The 20,258-nt window shown below is 34.6% G+C and overlaps 1 protein-coding gene across 1 annotated transcript; it reads right to left on the reverse strand.

Annotated features, from left to right (window-relative positions):
• Positions 1–1,112: 1,112 nt before the first annotated feature.
• On the reverse strand, positions 1,113–19,804 carry SLC5A7 (solute carrier family 5 member 7; the record flags this gene model as incomplete). The annotated part of the gene is made up of 8 exons (XM_084234536.1): positions 1,113–1,739; positions 2,730–2,947; positions 5,216–5,369; positions 6,631–6,774; positions 8,950–9,098; positions 13,335–13,490; positions 14,574–14,687; positions 19,627–19,804. The coding sequence occupies 8 exons, from the start codon at positions 19,802–19,804 to the stop codon at positions 1,113–1,115; spliced, it is 1,740 nt and encodes a 579-aa protein (XP_084090662.1).
• Positions 19,805–20,258: the final 454 nt, after the last annotated feature.

A 20,258-nucleotide genomic window follows, 5' to 3' on the forward strand; every position in this document is an offset into this window, starting at 1 on the left:
CATTGTATACATTTTATGGTGGTGATTCATCTAGAATCTAAGACTGGCTTATGCAAGAAAGTGTCACAGAGTCACTCTTGACACTAAATTACTAAATTTTGATGAATTTTCAAAACTGACTTTTATTTTACTAGTTTTACTATGAGGAGGTGTAGTTTCTCCCTCATTAACCTTAATTGACACTATGTAACTACTGTACCTTTCATATGGCTCATTTTCACTTCCAATACTAATTTGGAGAGTAAACTAATACATTTCCTTCCTTTATCATGAGGCAAAACTCCATAAACTTCAAAGGAAGATAAAAACTTACTGTTCTCCCTCACTTTCTACTTAATGGACTTCTAGATTTATTGCTGTAAACTTGCCTAATAATTGTGCCTTCCTGCTCCAGGTAACCTTCTCAATGGAAATGGCAGGTAGAGACAACACTCAATGGAGGCCAGTGCACTTCTACTAGGATGGGTTCTGTTTTCCTATCATTTTGCCCATAAAGAAATGCTGCCATACAATGCTTATTGGATTTGCTTTGCCTGTGCTCAGATTAACACATGTTACCACTAAAAGAAAAACATATTGCATATTTAGCAAATGTTACAGTTAGGAACATGAATGAAAGGGTTATTCGTCACATCAAGACAATCAGAGGGTTAATAACTATACCATTCGCTGGAGTGACAAAACGCTATTCTCATAGCGTCAGTGTGATAATTAAACAAGACTCACCTGTACATTAGAAAAGTTTGGAGTAAGACTATTCAGTTTCCTAAGTGCTTTCATATATACTTCCTTTATCATAATAAGAAGATAAATACTCCATTTGGTGGTCTGTTGTTTGAGTGGAGCTTTAATAATTTGTGAGTACTTAGTAAAACTATCTGGAGTCAGTCAAATGAGGATGAAATATTGATGAGTGAGAAAGTTGTCGCTTTCATAGTTGTTTCCTTCTAGCTTGGCTTGTATCTGTGCAATTGCACTTTTATATGGATTTTTGTCCTCCTGAATGTTGTCTATGTTTTACATATATTTTAATATGCTGCAAATCATTCTTCCAGGACTAACCAGTTATAGTGCTTTGCTTGAGAAAGCAGTAATTTACTTAGATGTGGTCATTATAAATTATCTTCAGTTCCAGACCCTTCTGGACTGGAATCAATGTCAAGGAAGGCCTCTTTATTGGTAAAAGTTGAGCTGAGAGTTATGCTCTGTCGAGGCTTTACAGGTGCAAGTTCATCTAATTTAATATTTTCATTTTTGACTAGAATTGTCTTATCCATGTTTTCTTCACTGTGCCTTGCAACAACAGCATCAAATACATCTAATTTTGGTGGCAAGGTTCCACTTTCAAATAGATATTTGGCTAGATAAGAGAAACAAATGTTGGCTAAGAATGAGGTAACCATGGCAAGGGTTTTAAATGGGAACTTCTGATTATATATGCCATCCTTATCAGGGTAGTAACCAGGGTAAAAGATTAAGGGCTGCAAGTACAGGTATGGTTCCCCACCAGTTATTCGCAGGAATAGGCCAGAAACATAACCTGCCACGGCTCCATATGTATTGGTTCCCTTGATGAAGAGCACACAGAGCAGCTGTGGGAAGATGATGATGTACACAAGGTCTGAGCTGAGGTACCAGAGCCCATACACTGTCTTGGTTAGCAAGGCCATGGCTGTTGCAGAAGCTCCAAACACAAATATTGTGATTCTCATGACCCAAATAATTTCTTTGTCTGTTGCCTGCAAGAAAGTGCAATAATGTTAGTTTTTTACTCAATTTGCTCCTTTAAGTGGAAAATGAGATGCACTTATGTCTTTAAAAGTGGTCTAAAGAATTCCTCTGATTTTAATGGCTCAATCTATTGACTAAACAAAACTATTCAGAATAAACTATCTAGATGGCACTCTTGGGCACCTTTGGGAGGGTTTATATTTACCACTTGCAGGGGCATAGATTGCCCTTTCTTTTCCCTGAAGAGAGAGAGGCAGGATGTGCTTACAAGATATAATAGAGGAATAAAAATATAATAAAGCTTTATATGTTTTGGAATAGTCCTATGTGACAATGAGGAGGCTTGGCTTATCCTTGCTTCCTTTCTCCCTCAGAGCCCTAACATCTTTAAGGCTAAACACCTTAAAAAGCAAGCTTTGTTAACTATTACTTAGAAAACCCTGTGTAAGGCAAATTTTTATTCATGCAAGAAGGTGGAGAGGGGCTAGTAGTCCCTTGATAGTGAACACAATATCGTGCTGTTCTGTACCTACTCAATTTAATTAAAAGTCAAATTATAAGGCTTTTTTCTTCACAAAGACAGATTTTATAAAGTGAAGAGAATGACAGATGTTACACAAATACATGAGATAACTTACCATGTTCTGCCTCTACTAGAGATCTCAAGTTTCTTATATTTAATTAAACTCAAAGTTTTTCTAACATATTTTAGGTTTCATTACTCATTCATCAGAAAAAGAAGTTTATATTATACCAATATGACTGCATCTCCTGGGTTGTAGTTATATTGATTTGTTTCTTTCATTATTAACATGAATAACAGCATTAAAAAATTTGCTTCCAAAATAAATAAAATTCATTATTTAACCTTATGTGCTTAATCAAAGTAAGTCAGATGTTATACCAATATTAATAAGCACATAATACTATATACATAATAAATACAACGACAGAAATAACAACCATAATAAATTATGTTTTGAGAAAATTGTTCTTACATTTTGTCTGAATGAAAGCTGATATATGTTCCGAGCAAACATTGAACTTGCTGACAAGATAGAAGAATCTGCTGATGACATAACAGCAGCAGAAACTGCACCAAGACCAAAGAAAGAAATGTACACAGGGCAAAGATACTGCAGGACAATTGGTAAAATCATGTCTGCTTCTTCTTTAGTCTTGGGATCTGGAAACCCATATGCAGTCTGGTTCCAATCTGTTGAAAAGAAACAACAAACATAACAACAACCAGAGAGCCATATGTTATTTAACCTTTGGGGTGGGAAAAGGGAGTGTCATCCCATTAACTAGTAGCTTTTGGAGTAAATTCAGAATGTATGAATTAGTCTAATCAGCAGGATGTTTAATTACTCTAATTAGATATGTTAGTCTTATTAGGTGGGAAGTCCACATACTGGTCAAGTAAAATTATCTTCTATTGCCCTGGCTTCTAATTCTGTTTGCTTCATCTTGTCTTATTCATGGGATCTCCATAGAATGTGGTGGTGAGATACATATTTTTCTTCTGCAGTGGTGGCAGTACATGAACAGAGTCACAGAAACAAATGTTTTTATATTGATTCAGATTATTTCTTCAACTATTGGGAGATGTGAGAGGATACTTGCTGCTGCATTCCTAAGTTATCCATGCATAAATGGATTAAGACAAGAGTAGGTTATTATCACCCACTCTCTTCCTGGATACAAGCTGGGTTGGGGGCTTCCTCAGCATTATTTTTCTCTCAACTAAATTCCTGTTTGCATCACATTTCATTTACTGGAATTGGGAGGCATGCTAGACAAGGACAGATTCTTTTTATTGAATAAAAAATATAGTTCTGAGTTTCAGGAGTTTTTGTATTCTGTGACAAAAAGAATTTTAACACAAATTTTTTCTTTGAATACACAGCTTCTTGACTGTTCAGTTTTACTAGCATCTGCTGAAGCATACAATGCAACCTTTAAATGTACGTTAGTATAGTTCCTTTTTTATTTGTTTAACTTCTATATTATCTTGATTATAGGGTCAAATAGTGATTTACATTAGCTCCTACCATTCTTTCCCTCCTCATTTTCCATCACAATTGCTCAAAGTCATGCTTTGGTGAAACCAATTTTATAGCATTATCTGAGATATTACAGTGTCAGAAATACAGATGTAGTGTATACTTAATTCAAAGAAAAAATAGGCTTTCCATTGGCTTGTTTTGCTGTTCACTTTTTTCTTAACACACACATACAAAGTATGGTCTGATATGTTTTCTGATTCTGCTATAAATGCTGTCTTTTATTCAAAGACACATCGTCTTTATTGTCAGCCGTTTTTTTTTTAGTGTTTATGACATGAATAAATAGCTAGAATAAATAGTGTGTCCTATAAAACATGACTGCTCTTTGAAAATTAAATAAATAAATAATTTTATTAATTGAAAATCAAAAGAGTCATATGAGCATCATTCTGGATCATCTTTAGAAAACACAGCTGACTGGAAGGTGGATTCCTCTTGTCTATTTAATTACCTTTACTTAGAGGTGTCTTTTGAATTTGGGTTAATATAATATATTTTTCATGAAATTCTCTTAAAAATGGTATAGCATGGAAACATCTGGTCAGGAGTTATTAATAAGCTTAATCAAATTAAGAGTGAGATTTAAAAAAAATGTTCTATGTAGAGACTAACTGGGAGATAAACATTTCAACATGCTTTTTGCTTTTAAACTAAGACTTACAATCTTAGTTTATCTTTGCCTATAAACTTATTGATTCATTTCTCTCTGAAATAAAACTCTTACTTAACAAATTACTAAAAATATAAAGCAGTAATCTCAAATTCAAAGAGGTCCTTAAGTGGTCATGGTGATGACAACAACATGACATGCAACAAAAGCTATGCTTTGACTCACTAAGGGGACTTTAAAAAACACTGGTATCTGCTTCTATTTTAAATTGTTAAAATAGAATCCCTGGGTGTTTCGTCAAAAGTAGGTTTTTTTTTTCTTACCTGTCTTTAGGTGATGTCACATTGGCACAGAACCACTGCTGACAGGATTACACATACACAATTAATAAATACACCAGCATGGGAGGGGTTCTAACAAATGTGTTATTGGTGGGGTGAGCAGTCAAAAAAATTAGAGACAACTGAACTATAATACAATTTATTGAACTCCATAACAATTTCAGCAAACACATTTCTTAATAATTCTTGGGATAGAAGCTCGTCATCACCACAGGAAACATTTGTTTTCACGTTTTCCTGCCTTCTTAACCAGGAAATTTTTTTTGGAGGGGGGACAAACATCTATTTTTAGTGCTAAAATTTAGCAAAGTACCACAAAAATGGAGTGAAATGACAAAATCTTGTATATGTGTAAACATGATAAACCACTATGTGGGAGTGAGAGAAAAAATGGGGGAAGGAGGACAGCTGGATAGTAATTGATAATCTGAGCGGGTTGATTAGTAAAACGGCAAGAGACCTACCTGTCGATGCGCCAATGGCCCCAATGAGTATGGCTGGTAGAGCCATAACTAAGCACCCAAAAGCTGCAAGGATGGACAGCACTTGAGCATAGGTGGCTGACGACGAAGAGAGAACCCTCTGGAAGTAGGCTTGCCATGGGATTCCACCCAGCGTCTATATGAGAACCATAGGATCTCAGAATGATTTGGAGGCAATTAACAACTATTAGGTGTTTTTAAAATGAGATAAATCTGAAGGGTGTGATCATCTATTCTAAATCATATAGTTTGTAAACCAAATCTGAAAACTAAAGTATGATGCAGGGTAAAGGACTTTGGGGTCTTGATTCTCTGATTATCAACAAATGGCTCAATTTGTCTGAATCTCATCATCTCCTCCATGTAGTCATAAAAATACGTGCCGTGCAGGTATAATTACACACACATAATATTTAATTTGTTTCTCCACTCAATTCATAATAGTAAACCATTCCAGGATAACTTCAGTCAGCACATTTCTTAGTAATTATTGGGAAAGAAGCTCTCCTACCCACTATAGGAAACATTTGCTTTTATGTATCTACCTTACCAAGAAAGTTTTTACTGGGACAGACACACATGCTTTTAGTGCTAAAATCTGGCAATGAACCAAACTCACAATGTATAATTACAGATTATTGTGACCCCTATAAAGAGGAAGCAAAAATAAATAATTTCCTATTAATTATGATATTAAATATAATTTATTTCTTACTTTAAAACCAAACACAGTGTTTTATTTTATGTGTAACCCATCTAATTATTAACATCATAAACTCTCTGGTATTTCTTTTGATGTTCTCCTCTTCTTCCACTCTGTCATATCTTAATTTCTTTGGTGCCACTCCTGGCTCTGCCAACCCTTTTGCCCTGAGGTCCTGCTTGTTTCCAAACAGCTTCTGACTTCCTAGGGTTTCATTCTTGGCTTTCTTTTTAGTGACATCTCCCTTCCCAACCTATCTTATACACTAACAACTTTATAACACACTAATTTACTTATTTGGTAATTAGTGACTAAATGAGTTATTTATTTTAGAAGAAAATGGCTTTAATGCTAATACATAATGTAAATTAAAACTTTCAGATGACTTGGCTCTCAAATTGGGGGAGGTATCTGGGAGTAGGGCATGGTGTTCCTTAACTATAGCACAAAAGAAATGTGGCTACACCTTACATAAACCCAGGATGTTTTCTCTTTAAGGTCTCATTTGTTCTCCACTTTTATGCTAGTCAGTCACCACAACACAGTCAGTAGGTGACTATTCTTCGAACAGAAGGTAGTCAATTCAGAAACAGACATGGGTCAATAGGTGAAATTTACAAACATCGCAATGTTGAAAATGCATTTGATTTGGGGAAAAATTACATTGCATTCTTCAGATGAAATCATCACTTACCAACAATAGAAAACTGTCAAGCCAAGTGTAGACTTCAGATGATTCAATGGTACCCAGCCAAGGCTTCTGGTATTTGACATGCACAGCTGTGAACCCAATGTCACTAACTGCAGGGTGTGCTAGAGCGAAAGGGACGCTGATCCACTGTAACCAAAAAGTGACATTAGAGGGTTATGCTATGATTTTTAACTGTCTAATATACGAGAGATTCACTGACCTATTTTTTTTTTATTTACCAGAAAGTTCAGTCATTTCTTTTATAGAAATTGTATTCTCTGTGGCATGCCATGAAATACTAATTTAGAAAAATTAAGGTAACATAATATCTGCTTTTGTGCTTTATCATACCATGTCATATCAATTATAGGAACAGTCACTAGAAACACTTTGAGAAGAAAGCGTTCAATTTTAGAAGCTTATCTGTACTTATACACACATAGGCACACTTTTAATATCTGAACTAGGAAAAGATACCCATTCATTAAAATTACAAGAAAAAAATTGATTGACAAATTGGTGGTGAAACAAATCTTGGTATGAAAAAGTGTTATGAAGAGAGACTCAACAGTCTTTAGATTACAATGTTGGTAAAATAAACAGAATTAGAGAATTTGAGAGGACATGGTTAAATTAATTGATTTAAACATATGCATGTATAGCAATTTGAAATTTGGAAAGCAAACAATATTTGACCTTTATTCAGTCAAATTTATAGGGCCTTAACTAGATACCATCCCACATCTATGAGGATGACCCATATTGAAAAGACCAGAAACAATTGCTGACACGGATGTGGAGAAATGGGAACCCGGTACACTGGTGCAACTTTTAGGGGAAGCAGAGAGGAGTTGCCTCAAAACGTTAAAAATGGATCTGCCATTCAACCCAGTAATTCCACTCCAAGGCATCTACTCAAAAACTTCAAAAAAAAAAAATTGGAAAAGGAAACTTGCACTGCCATATTTATTGCAGTGATATTTGCGATAGCCAAATTATGGAAACAACCTATGTGCCCCAAAACAGATGAGTGAGTGAATCAAGAAGATGTGGTATAGATACACAATGAATATTTATTTACTCAGTGATCATAAAAGGTATACTCATGCCATTTTTGGCAACATGCATGGGGCTAGAAGGGTTAATTCTAAGTGTATTAAGTCAGACAGAGAAAGATAAATGCCGTCCGGTGTCACTAATGTGGAATATAGAGTAAACTAAGAGTCACTTAAAGATAAGCTTAAAAACTAACACTTGAGGGCCTCCCTGGTGGTGCAAGGGGTTGAGCACAGCGCTGTGAAGCTGTTTGCAGCCTCTGTAGGATGAGTTTGATTCCCCGGCTGGCCATGGAGCTACCCACATTGCACAGCAGACCTCTCCTGTCTTGACTGCTGCTGCTCCCCTCAGCAGTGTATTTCAGTCAGTCTGCCTGTTCTGTTCCCCACTCTATCTCTGGTGAATCCTTTCACCCCTCCCATACCTCTGGCCTGTACACCAGTGCTTCTATGCATAAATAAATAAATCTTAAAAAAAAACATTATTCCATAACATAAGCCTAAAAAAAATTAAAAAAAAAAAACTAACACTTGAAAGCTGACAGTAGAACTGGAGCATCCAATGTGGGTTAAAGGTTTGGGGAAGGGTAATATCAAAAAGGGAAGGAAGCACAGTGGACAATGGTGGTAGATGATGGATGTTGGTGGTTGTATTATAGTTGCAATACCTGATGCAATAATCCCCCTGTCTTATAATTATACGGTACTTTTTACTTAGTCATGCATAATAAATCTCTCCAGTCATACATATTTAAGCCTTTTTTGAGTTTGTTTTTAGGCTCCAGATAGGTGAAACCCACAGTTTTTTTCTACAGGACAATTTTTATGTCCCATGAGCATACTCTGAGAAAAGTGTGTTGTCTTCAAAACTTAAAAAAGATCATATGTAAATTTCCATCACATTTTGAAATGAAGGAAAGGAAACTCCAAACTTGTCTAAAAAGTAAACTGATGATAGATACATTGTCAAAATCTAACAGAGACACTAGGGATTTTCATGCAATTAACTCCTAGAGAAATTGAAATTTTAAAATAGTATACATTTTACGGTGTATCGCTCCTGAAGGAAAGTAATATTTCAATTAATTTTGACTGAGTTGGTATAAAATGCCTCCATCTCTTTTACAATAAGAGAAAGGAAATAAAGGGAATATGAAATGAAGGAAAAGGGTGGAGGGATGCAGGGTAGGAAGGAAGGGAGGAAGATTTAAGAGGAAGGGAGGAAGGGAAACAAAGGAAGAGAAAGCTCGGTGAATGTCCCACTTACCAGTCCTATGAAAATACAAAAAAGCTGAACAACATCAGTATAGGCCACAGAGTACAGGCCCCCCACTAGGGTATACAGAATGGCGATGAGTGCAGAAACGATGACAGAAACATGTACATCTATATCAATGATCACACTGATAGTGGCTCCTGTTAAAAAGCAAATAAGAGGACACTGTTGGTCAAGGTCTGAAATGGATTCTGCTTCCCATGCAAAAATATATTGAAAGTTCAGGAATAGTAGATATTTTACTCTAGTAAATATTGAAATATGAAATATATTGGATGATAATTGTGAATTTTATATTGCAAGTTTTATATCTCAAAAAATTGACTATGCATATACTTTTATATATTTATGTAAGTATTGATTTTTTTTAAATTCCTTCTTTCTGAAATTAGTGCTTTGCTAAATTATTTATGTGGATATGCCCAAATGATATGATTATGAAATTTCATGAAACATGATAAGTTTACTACTATTATAAGAACTTGAGATAATTCTACCATTTGTTTGAAACTGACTTAACTAAACATAGGCAATATATTTGCTCACATCCATGAGAAAAGCAAGCCTGTCCCATAAGCATAGTCATCCATTCCCATATTTTACAGTTCATATTTATTTGCTATTTTTCATTAACTCTGATCCTTCTATATTTTGTTAGAGGACAGATAGTATAAGGTACCAAGGTTTTAGACAACTTTGTAGGAGAAAATAATAAGATTAGTAAATTCCACCTATCAATGTTTTGTCTTTCAACTCTGTGAATGATCATTTTTATTTTATTTAATTGGTGGACCATTCCAATCATAGTCCTAGGATACTAATATACTAAAGAGACCTGAGATTTCAACATTGTGGTTTTAAGTAGTTTTATCATCAAAAATTTAAACCTTCCTTAGAAATCAAACTTACATTTTTCTTAACTTACGGCTTTGTTATTGTGCGTTATTTGTTTATTTTATATATTTTTTACATCATTCTTCATTTTTGTAGTGTATGCTTTCTCATCTCAGTTATAGTCCCCGTGGTTGTGGTTATTGTGTTTGTTGATGTCTTTATTTCCAATGAGGATATGAGTGATCTGGAGAGCTGGACTACTATGGTTCTTGGACTGCTAGTTCAGAAGTTACTTCTTGCTTCACAAACCCTTTCCCCATTGTTTATAAAAACTGTAGAATTTATATTGCATATTTCAAATACAGTGATGATAGGCTTGCTAACATACATATATATATATGTTATTTTTTTGTATCATTAATTGCAATCTTGCATTCTACTACCACTCCTCAATTGCATGCTAATAATGTATGCAACCCAATAAAGACGAAAATCAGTCATCCCAAAGAGCATTATAAGATTTTGGTCTAAAGTAAAAGTATGCAATACCAATTTAAAAAATATTATTAGTGTTTTAGTAACACAGTGAAGTTACTTTCTTGAGTAAAAACCAAATAATAAAAAGTTTGGTAAGGACTTGTAGGATCAAAGAAAGAGATAAATTTTGGATAACTGACTGAGCAATTGTTGTGTAGGTATTTAACACAATTTTTCCTGAAATAATATCCTTTGTGTTAAAACTTTATCTGAAAGTCTTTGTCATTCATCTTTTTGACTATTCTCAATTTTAATAATATTTTAGTTGTATATTATGAATTATGAAAAGTTTAATAATACCTTATCTTTTGAAAGCTAACTTATTTTTCACAGATTAGTGAAATTTTTAATTTCTAGTACATCCATCTTCAAAAAGTAGCTAGACTATATGTGATAGAAGAAACATCACTGAACTAGAATCCTAAAGATTTGGCATTGTATAGGTGCTGCCATTTGGTTGTAATTCATGCTTTTAGAGAAATCACCCACCTTTATATCATTATTAAATTGGTATGAATTTCCCTCTAAATTATTTCTTAAATAATTAATTCATTTGTAGTGATTAAAATCAATTTTATACTCCCAGTTCTTCTATAAAATATTAGCCTACTAATTCAGTCATAAAAATAAAGTTCTAAAAAATTCACTTAATCTGAACTGTTAGAAGCATAAATATATATATTTTTTAAAACGCTGTAAGGATGTTTTCCATTTATACCAGATAACTTAAGAATCTCCTATGTTTCAGTGGTATATATGCACATTCATAGTGAAGTAGCAATAGTTTTTACATTTGTGAAGAAAATAGTTGTTAAATAAAAATACACATCCAGTCTTATTACCAGGGCATGAAAATCAAGCAACAGCAGTAATGTTTTCATATGTTTATGTGTGCTTATGTAGAGGGAGAAAGAAATACACTTTACATATACATTGAAATACATATAGAAATATACCCCCCACCTACATACACACACAAGAATAACTACTTGCAGTAAAGTTCTGAGTTTAGCTATTGTTTCATCTTTGGAATACTTTAGAAATATTAGTTTATTAATCCTATTTCAGGGCTCTGTTATATAAATCAACCCCCTTTTTTTTTTTCAGTAAGTGAACATTTTACTTTCTGTTAGATATTCAGCCCACTCCTTTTTTTTATATATCAGCAGGTAGTTTGTCCTTAAGACCCAATTTTTTGCTGTTGAAACCGATGAAAAATAAACTACAAATGCTTCTTAGCTAATGAGACCAAGGTTAGAAGGAAGGTTTATTTGCACATACAATTTTATTAGGATTAAAGTGCAGTGGTAGTTGTAGAAAATTATCATCTAGCATTACAAAAATGCAATATTTATGCTGAGTTTGCTACAGTATTTTCTATCAAATTCTCTTCTTCATCATATCACTCCTTTGTTTTACAGTTGGAGTTCAAGAAAATATAAGATTATACAGGAGTACGAGAGAGAAAGAATCAAAAGTTATATACCTACATGAAATTGCAGAGGCCAGATCTGATAACACTAATACGAAAAAAAAAGTTTGTAATCTAGAATATTTCATACAGAAGGGAATTAATTTTATCTTACTTTTGTTCTGATCAGAGTCTAATTGTGGATGTTAGCCTTTTATTTCCATTTGTGGCTCTAATCTTTTATATCCATTTGTAAGAGGTGGAGGGTAAAACATATGGAGAGTGAAATATATGGATGTATTTATGCCAAACAATAACAAAACTCACTGAGGAAGGTTGTGGAACTTCCAATAGTGTTGAACTTCAAGTAGGAAGTTAACATTGGTGGTTAGTTTAGATTTCCGTTGATCAAAAGGGAGCATATTGAGCCTGAAGAACTCCTACTATTTCTTGTTTTCTGAATCTCACAAATGGGTTAAGACTCCAAAAGCCAAGGACAGATTGTCCTTAGCATTATGTGATCTTGGCGGTAAATAAGCCCCTAAAGGCTTTAAGTTCATTTCCTATTTCCCTAAACATTTCCACAACCCAATACTTTATGAAGTGATGGGGTTATTTTGAGGAGAAACAAAGATTTTTTTTTTCTTGTTAGAAGAAAATACAGCTATAGTTGAATGATTGATTGATTGATTGACTGATTCATTCATTCATTCACAAGGCATAGTACCTGCCTTCAAAAAATGTATAATAGGGCCTCTCTGGTGGCGCAAGCGGTTAAGCACTACTCTCTGAAGCAATCCACAGCCTCTGCAGCATGAGTTCGATCCCTGGCCGGCCAGGGACAGACCACATGATGAAGCAGAACTCTCCTGTCTTGCCTGCTGCTCCCCTCAGCAGTGTATTTCAGTCAGTCTGCCTGTTCTGTTCCCCACTCTGTCTCTGGTGAATCCTCTCACCCCCCACATCTCTGGCCTGTACCCCAGCTCTTGGATGGATTAATAAATAAATCTTTAAAAAATGTGTAATATCTTTTGTGAGGTTAGATATTGGACATGGAATAAGTTAACAGGCAAATAATTATACAACATGATAAGTCCAATAAGAACAAAATTTAGGTGCCTAAAGAAGCTCATATGTAAGGCATCCAGCAATTCAGGATGATTCCTCTGAGGAAATGACTTCTGAAGGAGGACTTGAATGATACTTCCTAGTTAACTAAGTGGATGTGAAAGACAGAGTGGAGGTGAGTCCAAAGCAGAGGACACTTAGATTTGTAAAGTGTCAGAGGCAAGAGAGAATTACAGTTCTGAAAGGAAGGAGGTGGGAAATGATGAGAGAATCAGAGTCACAGTCATAAACATCATATGAGTTTTCATGTGGTTTTAAGCAGTAACAGGGCAAAATCAAATTTGTGCTTTATAAGGATGAGTCCAACTAACATGTGGAGACTGCAGGAAGAGCCAGAATTGCAAGCAGGGAGAAGGCTGCATTAATCGCGTGAGAGAGGTTGAGGGTAGGCTGACCTGCGACTAAAGAAAGCCAAGTAACATATCTGATGTTCAGATAAGCAGACAGATTCAGCTATGGTCCTTACCTAGGGCAGAGAAAATGGCTGCTGCCCAGAACATCTCTCCCATTAGTGCAGGAATAAATAGAAGCCCACCCATGCGCTTTCCGTAGATCTGCTGAAATGGATCTAACATTGTCACGTATCCCCTGGAACGCATGGGCTTTGCAAAGAACAGACCACCTACAAGAAATTAAACAAGTGTTTCTGAGAAAAATAATAGTCTTTTCCTCTGTTTTACTGTGCTGTAATTTCTTAAGGAAAATGAATATTTTAGAACACGTTTATGTGTTGTGAGCCATTCTGAAATACCTTTCTGTGAGTACAAAATCAAGAAATATTTAGCAACCAAATAAAATTTCTCAACATGTTCATGCTTGCTTACATCTAAAGGTCAATTGATTGGTGTATCTGATACATTTTGATCAAAAAACATGGACCAGTGTGGTACTCATTACAAAAAGGGAAATGAGGAGAAAGATAAAAATGGGGTGGTATCACTAATATGTGGACTATAGAGAAACTAAACCAAAATTCAGATAAAGATAAGCTTGAAAGTTGACTACAGAATTTTTAAAAATTAACTACAAAACAGAAGGGGGTGGGGAGGGATGGTTTAGACTGAAGAGGGAAGAGAGCACAGTAGACTGTGGTAGCAGACTAGACACCATATTTGATTGATGGTGGCAGTACCTGATGGGGATATCCAAATATTACCTCAATTAAAAATAAATTTTTAAAAGTAATAATAAAATGTAAAATGCCTTCATGCATTCGTCTCTCAGCATAGAATTCAGACATTTTGAATAAACATAAGATTTAGTGAAAGTACTTTGGGGGCAAAAAATAATTAGGAGCTCTGTTATTTAATATTCTTGATATTTTATTAGTTTGACTTGAAAAAGGAAATTTTGGTACAATTCAAGTTGATTCATTTTTTAATGCTATATCCACATTATTTTTGAAATAATATGGATTTTTTGAAAGAAAAAATGTTAACTTTAACATTTAAATGTTAACTTTAACATTTAAATGTTAATGCTTTGATAACTGTAAAAATCAAGAGGTTACTTCATTTTTTTTTTAATGTATTCCATAATCAAGAGATCAAGTAATCTAAGCAATAGTATCCTGCTACTTAGAGATTTCTGGAAACATTTCTCCAGAATAGTTCCAGAATAGTTATGCCCATTGTTTGATTGTTATTCCATACTTGAATCTGTAAGTTTTACTGAATGGGTCACTAAAGTTTGAAGTCTCACTTACCTAAAACCAGGCTAAGAGCATATCCTATTGGTGCCTGAGCCCAAGCTAGGCCATGACCTGGTACATACACTGCTTCAGCTGTCCCGTTGATGTAACCACCTCCAACCCAGGTGGCTGAAATAGAATGAAAAGTGAGGAAAAGACACTGTCATGCTCTTATACCCTAAACCTACTCAGTGAAACACAGTGCCTCATGTAACTATTGAGCACAGAAATGGGGCTATTTAGTCTGGATTGAGATATGCTATGACTTAAATACACACTGGTGGGCCTACCCCGTGGTGCAGCGGGTTGAGTGCAGCGTTGTGACGCTGTCCACAGCCTCTACAGTGCGGGTTCGATTCCCGGCCAGCCAGAGAGATACCTACATGGTGTGGCAGACCTCTTCTGTCTCGCCCACTGCTCCTTTTAGCAGTGTCTTCGGTTGTCTGCCTGTTCTGCTCCCTGCTCTGTCTCTGGTGAATTATCTCACCCTCCCATGCCTCTAGCCTGTATCCCAGTTCTTGTATAAATAAAAATAAATCTTTTAAAAAAATACACACTGGTTTTCAAATACTTATTGTGGGAAATAAATGTAAGATGTCTCAATAATTTTTTTAATTGACTACACAGTGAAATGAAAACATTTTCAATGTATTGAGCTAAATAATTCTATTTACATTAATTCATCTATTTCTTTTATGTTTTTTAAAGTGGTTTGTAGAAAATGTAACATTGCATTTAGGGTTCATGTTATATTTCTATTGGACAGCATTGCTCCAGATGTTTTCTATATCCATTTAATCATGAACAATTTTAAAGGGTAATATAGGATATATTTTGCATATATTATATAGATCATATATAATATTATATTATATATGATATGTATCATAGTCTGAGATCCCATACAATAGCTTATATGACTATTTCTATTCTTGGTAGTATTCTCAGCCTCCATAACATGGGGTCGTGTGTTATTTCAAGACCTTCCTGTTGTTTTTTTTAAAAGAATTATTCTGTTATTGTAAAATTGTTATTTATTTTGCATAGAAGAACTGGGATGTAGGCCAGAGGTGCAGGGGGTGAGAGGATTCACCAGAGACAAAGTGGGGAGCAGAACAGATCTACTGAATACATTTCTGAGGGGAGCAGTGGGTGCAACAGGAGAGGTCTGCTGTTCCATGTAGGTTAGTTCCCTTGCTGGGGGATGGAACTCAGGCCATGGTATTGTGCTGAGACTTAACCCATAAGCCACCAGGAAGGCCCAAGATCTTCCTGTTTTAATTCCAATGATCTTTTTACACTTGTTATGGCCATTTCCCTCAAGGAGTGATGTGTTTGATGTTGTGTGTATGTGTGTCTCTGTGTGCATGTGCATGGTTGGCTATGAGTGTATGTACTTTTCATTAATAGAGTTGCTTCTTAAACATCTAAATCTATCAGATTTTGGCAAATCTATCCTGTACCATAACTATGTTACACTTACTGTCTTAAATTTCTAAGCGAGAAAAGGAAGGAGAGATGATATTTTTTTTTCTTCAGGGTATTTAAAATGAGTTTAAATTACTTCTCTCTTCCCAAGTAGCCTTCCCAAGTAGCCAATGCACATGTAGGGCTGAGGTGAGCTCTAAGAAGAGTTTACAATGTCGGCTATATACCAGTTTGAACTTATTTTCTGATCTGTGTCTCGTAGTAAGTAAGATATTTCGTAGAGAATAACAAGGATTATGTCTCCTTCAGTTATAATTAAAAAATTTCTGTAGTGCAATAGCTGCAGAAAGGAGGTAAAGGAAACATGTTTTTCTTAAATAATTTTGAATCAAGAAATATGTGAAAATGCTACCATTTTCTCTGAGAAGACAATATAATATTTGATTCTTGCTGGAAAACAAAGGTAAACAGAATGCTTAAATCTTTGCAGTTTATATCTTTTTAAGGCTATATTAAAATACTTAAAATACGCAAAAGTATGCAGAACAGAATTGGGCAAGAAACATCAGACATGACGATTCTAGGATGTATAATCCAATTGGGAAAAAATTGACTGAAAAATGCTCTAAGATATTGCAGAATGCAAGTAAAATAAGTAATGTCTATGAAACTGTCCATGACAAGCATTTTTATTGTGTTCATACCAGAATGTATCTGACTTTTAATCCAAACACAAATCAAAGAAGAGAAAATGTTTTTGGGTTGTGCTATTTTTGAAAGATTAGTATGGAAGGACCTTCTTGCAATGGGATTTTATAAGTACATTTATAGGGAATGTTTATGTACAAAATCCTAAAGTTGCTGAATACATTTACAGGAGCTACTCTTATCCTCATACTATTTGTTGCATGGGTGCAACAAATAGTAAATACTATTATTTGCCTTTATCATTGTAAGCTCTGCTGAAATTTTAATAAGGGTCCCCCCATGATTGGGTAGCTGGAAGACATGAATCCTCACAGGCACAGAATCTGAGTCTTTATCTTCCTGTTAACCAATTGGACTGGTACCAGTGCGTCAGAATGATTCACAGCACAAGATAAATGATCTGGTGGTCTTAGAGGCACAAAGCTTATTTAAAAATAATTTTTTATTGTGTTGGTCTCCTCTCTCACATCCAATAAGATAACTGGTGTCCAAATGACTACAAATATTATAATGTAGAAGTGAAGACATGACTACTTATTATGATTAAACATAACCCTTTGATTATGTTGAAAGAGAATCCATCAATTTTCTTTTTGCATTTTTATTTTCAATCTATCATATATAAAATACATACAATGAGTGCCTCCCTGGTGGTGCAGGGGTTAAAGTCTCAGCGCTATTAAGCTATCACCAACCAATGCCACGTGAGTTTTATCCTTGGCCAGGGAGCTAACCCACATGGCACAGCATATCTCTCCTGTCTCACCAGCTGCTCCCCTCAGTAGTGTGTTTCAGTTGATCTGCCTACTACTCTGTCTCTGGTGAATCCTCTCACCCTGCCCCCCCGCCCTCTGGCCTACACCCCAGTTCATGTATGCATAAATAAATTAAATTAATAAAATGAGTATGATGAAGTTTAGATAATATAGTTCAGATTTTAAATGAATTATGATATTGGTTAAGGTTTTTTTTTTTGGTTTTGAAAACTAATATAGACCACAACACTATAAAAATATAATTAAAAGTTTTCTACACATTTTAATAACCTGTTAGATAAAAGATTGAATGATTTTAAAAACACAAAGTCAGAGATATTATCTTTATGGACATAATAAATATAATGTAAAACTAGAACAATAGAACATTATAATAATTTACAATGAACAAAATATTTTTATATACAACTGCTCATTTATTCTTTCATCAGTCTTCTGAGTGAAATCACAACTTTTGTGGTTTTCTTTTGATTTTCTTCTCATTTTATTTGTAATAGGAGGAATCTAAGGGGAATATAATCACAATATTTTCATCCACTTCAGATACCAGTACCACATCTAGATCTTTAGGGAAATAAATGTCTGTGCTATTGTAAAAAATGAAGATAAAAGATTGTGCATACTGTTCATTAAGGAGAGAAAAGAACAGAAAAATATTTATATCAACATTTCACTAAACTTATCTGCAGATGATAGGTTTATGAATGATTCTTATTCTTTGTCTTTGTATCTACTTTTGTATATTATGCATCATATGAAGTATTTTGTACAATATAAATTGTTCTATATATGTATGTATTCATAAAAAAATAGAAACAGAAGATTAAAAAACTTCTTTACAAACTATACCTTTATAAAGAAATAATATGAGAAAAGCTAGAGGGCGGCATGCGGCACATGGTGGAGGGACCCTAGGGAGTGGCTGCCAGAAAATTTGGGTTTGGCCTTGACTCTAGTCCATGTTAACCTTGTTGCTCTTTACTTACCACAGAGCTCTTTTATAATGTCATAAAAATCAAATGAAACCATGTATAGTTGGCAAAGAGTTAAACAAACATGAAAGCTGAATATCTGAAAAGATAATACGTATAGCCTAGAAATTTTTCTAGAATATTGTAGGTCTCAGATGGTCAAATGGGGATGCAGTCTTCACAGACTGGTTTGGCAAACTATTTGATATAGAGGATGGAATATTTTAAAATAGCCCCCTGGAATGAAGTTCTGTATCATTTGGATGTGTTTTCCAGTGGAATTCCACATCCAATGGGCATTCTGAACTCCTGTTAGAATGACTTATGTTGCTAATGTCTAAAATCCTATTGAGACTCTAAAATAAAAATAGCATTGTATTGAACATGTATCAATATTTAAAGCATAATTTTCACATTATTTTCAATGATGAAGAAGAATATAAAATTTAAAAACTCAATTTAAACAGAACCTCTGGACTTAGGAGAACAAACATATTGGCTCTTCCCAGCACAGAGGTTTGAAAGGGAGAAGCTTGAAGATGGTGGCTGAGGGATTCCTGTTAAGACACACCCTACCGTTTTTCTCTCATATCAGTGTGCCTGGTTATCTGTTTTTTTCCCCATTTCTGTGGCTTCCATAACATGTGTTTGTCTTCCTAGAAGGAAATTAGTTTATTAAGTGGGAGAATTAGGTTTCAGCACAGGCCATTGATCAATTTGGAATTGTGTTGCTCCTAAATTGATTTAATCAGTTTTAAATCATATGGTATTCATTGACATTTATCATTTAAGGCAACTCAAAGCCAAAGCTTCATGCCTATATTAATGAACATGACATGATGCTGACTTTATCACATTAATTAACAGAATGGTTAACTTGTAACATTAATAAACTTTTGTACATTTCTTAATCTCTTTCTTTTTACTCTGCTTCTAGGGACTGCACAGTCCAGATAGCTGGATTTGTTTCACTTAAGTTCTGTACAGTGATTTAATATAAAATAATTTTGTTCAAGTACTTCTACTGGAAACCATTTTATTTTTGTTTAAAAAAAATGAAATTAATTAAAAAATACAAGCAGTGACCATAAAGAATCCCTAAGTGACAAAGAGTAACATTTGCTTTGTCACTTTAAGCAGCCAAGGAAGGGTGGGATGCAGGGAGTGGGCAGCCTTTTAACCTACCTGTCATGGTGAAGCCACCCACCAGCAGACCAATGTCTCGGCCACCAACTATTATGGCTTCGCTGCGCTCTTCTGTACTGCCACTGTTCTTGGTTTTCCAAGCAGCCCATATTCCAACCAGCAATATTAGAAGGTAAAATATGATGATTGCTATCAGTCCTTCCACATGGAAAGCCATTTTGATCTAAGGATCAGGATTGTTCTGCAGCTGGCTACTTCATTAAGACTTCTGAAGAAAATACAGTATTGCATTACAAAAATAGCCAAGCATACATAGGTAGGCAGGGATAAACCAACTGGCTCATGGGAGAGCCTATGCCACTTAAAGAAAAAGAACATTAAAATCACATGTTAAACCAGTAGTTACCTACAAGTGTCCATTATATCATTCCATTTCTGTTTAACAATTTAACATTGTTTTGATGTTTAAAGAAACAGAAAATCGGAAATACTGTTTAAAAACAGCCACAATAATTTCATGTTTAATAAATTATATCAATTTAGAATTAACCTTGTCTTGTATTTTAACTCAGTAACTGAGTCAAAAAATCGGAGTATCTCTGTATTTGCTTCGTGGAACTAACTTACTATTCCATCTAGAGATATTCAGTAATATAAGTGTCTCATAAAAG

Source organism: Talpa europaea (assembly GCF_964194135.1).
Source record: "Talpa europaea genome assembly, chromosome: 6".
NCBI lineage: Eukaryota > Metazoa > Chordata > Mammalia > Eulipotyphla > Talpidae > Talpa > Talpa europaea.